We start from the raw sequence: 345 nt of genomic DNA on the forward strand, positions 1-345 counted from the left end.
ACAGAGCCATTCCAATAATACACATAGTATCATGTGTTTATATACACACCTGGCCATAAATCGCACATGCGCTCGTGTGTATGAATGGGAATTGCTGCATATCATCTTGGGGTCGGTAGAGGGAGGAGGGGAGGTGGGGGGGGAGCTCGGGGTCAGAGATGAATAAGAGCCATCAGTAAATGTCTGGCAGGAACAGGATGAGGAGTCTTGGGATTCAAGATTAGAAACAGGTTGCAAACACGTTCTGTGTCATCCCTCTCAGATGGACTACACCATGTGTTAAATATCGATCATTTTCATAACAAAAACTCTTCAGTTGCAAAGTTTCTCACTACATATTTCTTT

At 43.8% G+C, this 345-nt stretch overlaps 1 protein-coding gene across 1 annotated transcript in view; it reads left to right on the top strand.

Annotated features, from left to right (window-relative positions):
• The window catches only part of LOC119591626 (nephrin-like), a 125,992-nt gene extending 125,709 nt beyond the window's left edge, over positions 1–283 (top strand). Inside the window, exon 12 of the mRNA XM_037940379.1 lies at positions 191–283. Coding sequence (XP_037796307.1) covers positions 191–283 — 93 coding nt within the window. The remainder of the gene's footprint in view (positions 1–190) is intronic.
• The last annotated feature ends 62 nt before the right edge of the window (positions 284–345 follow it).

Source organism: Penaeus monodon, chromosome 29 (genome assembly GCF_015228065.2).
Source record: "Penaeus monodon isolate SGIC_2016 chromosome 29, NSTDA_Pmon_1, whole genome shotgun sequence".
Lineage (NCBI taxonomy): Eukaryota > Metazoa > Arthropoda > Malacostraca > Decapoda > Penaeidae > Penaeus > Penaeus monodon.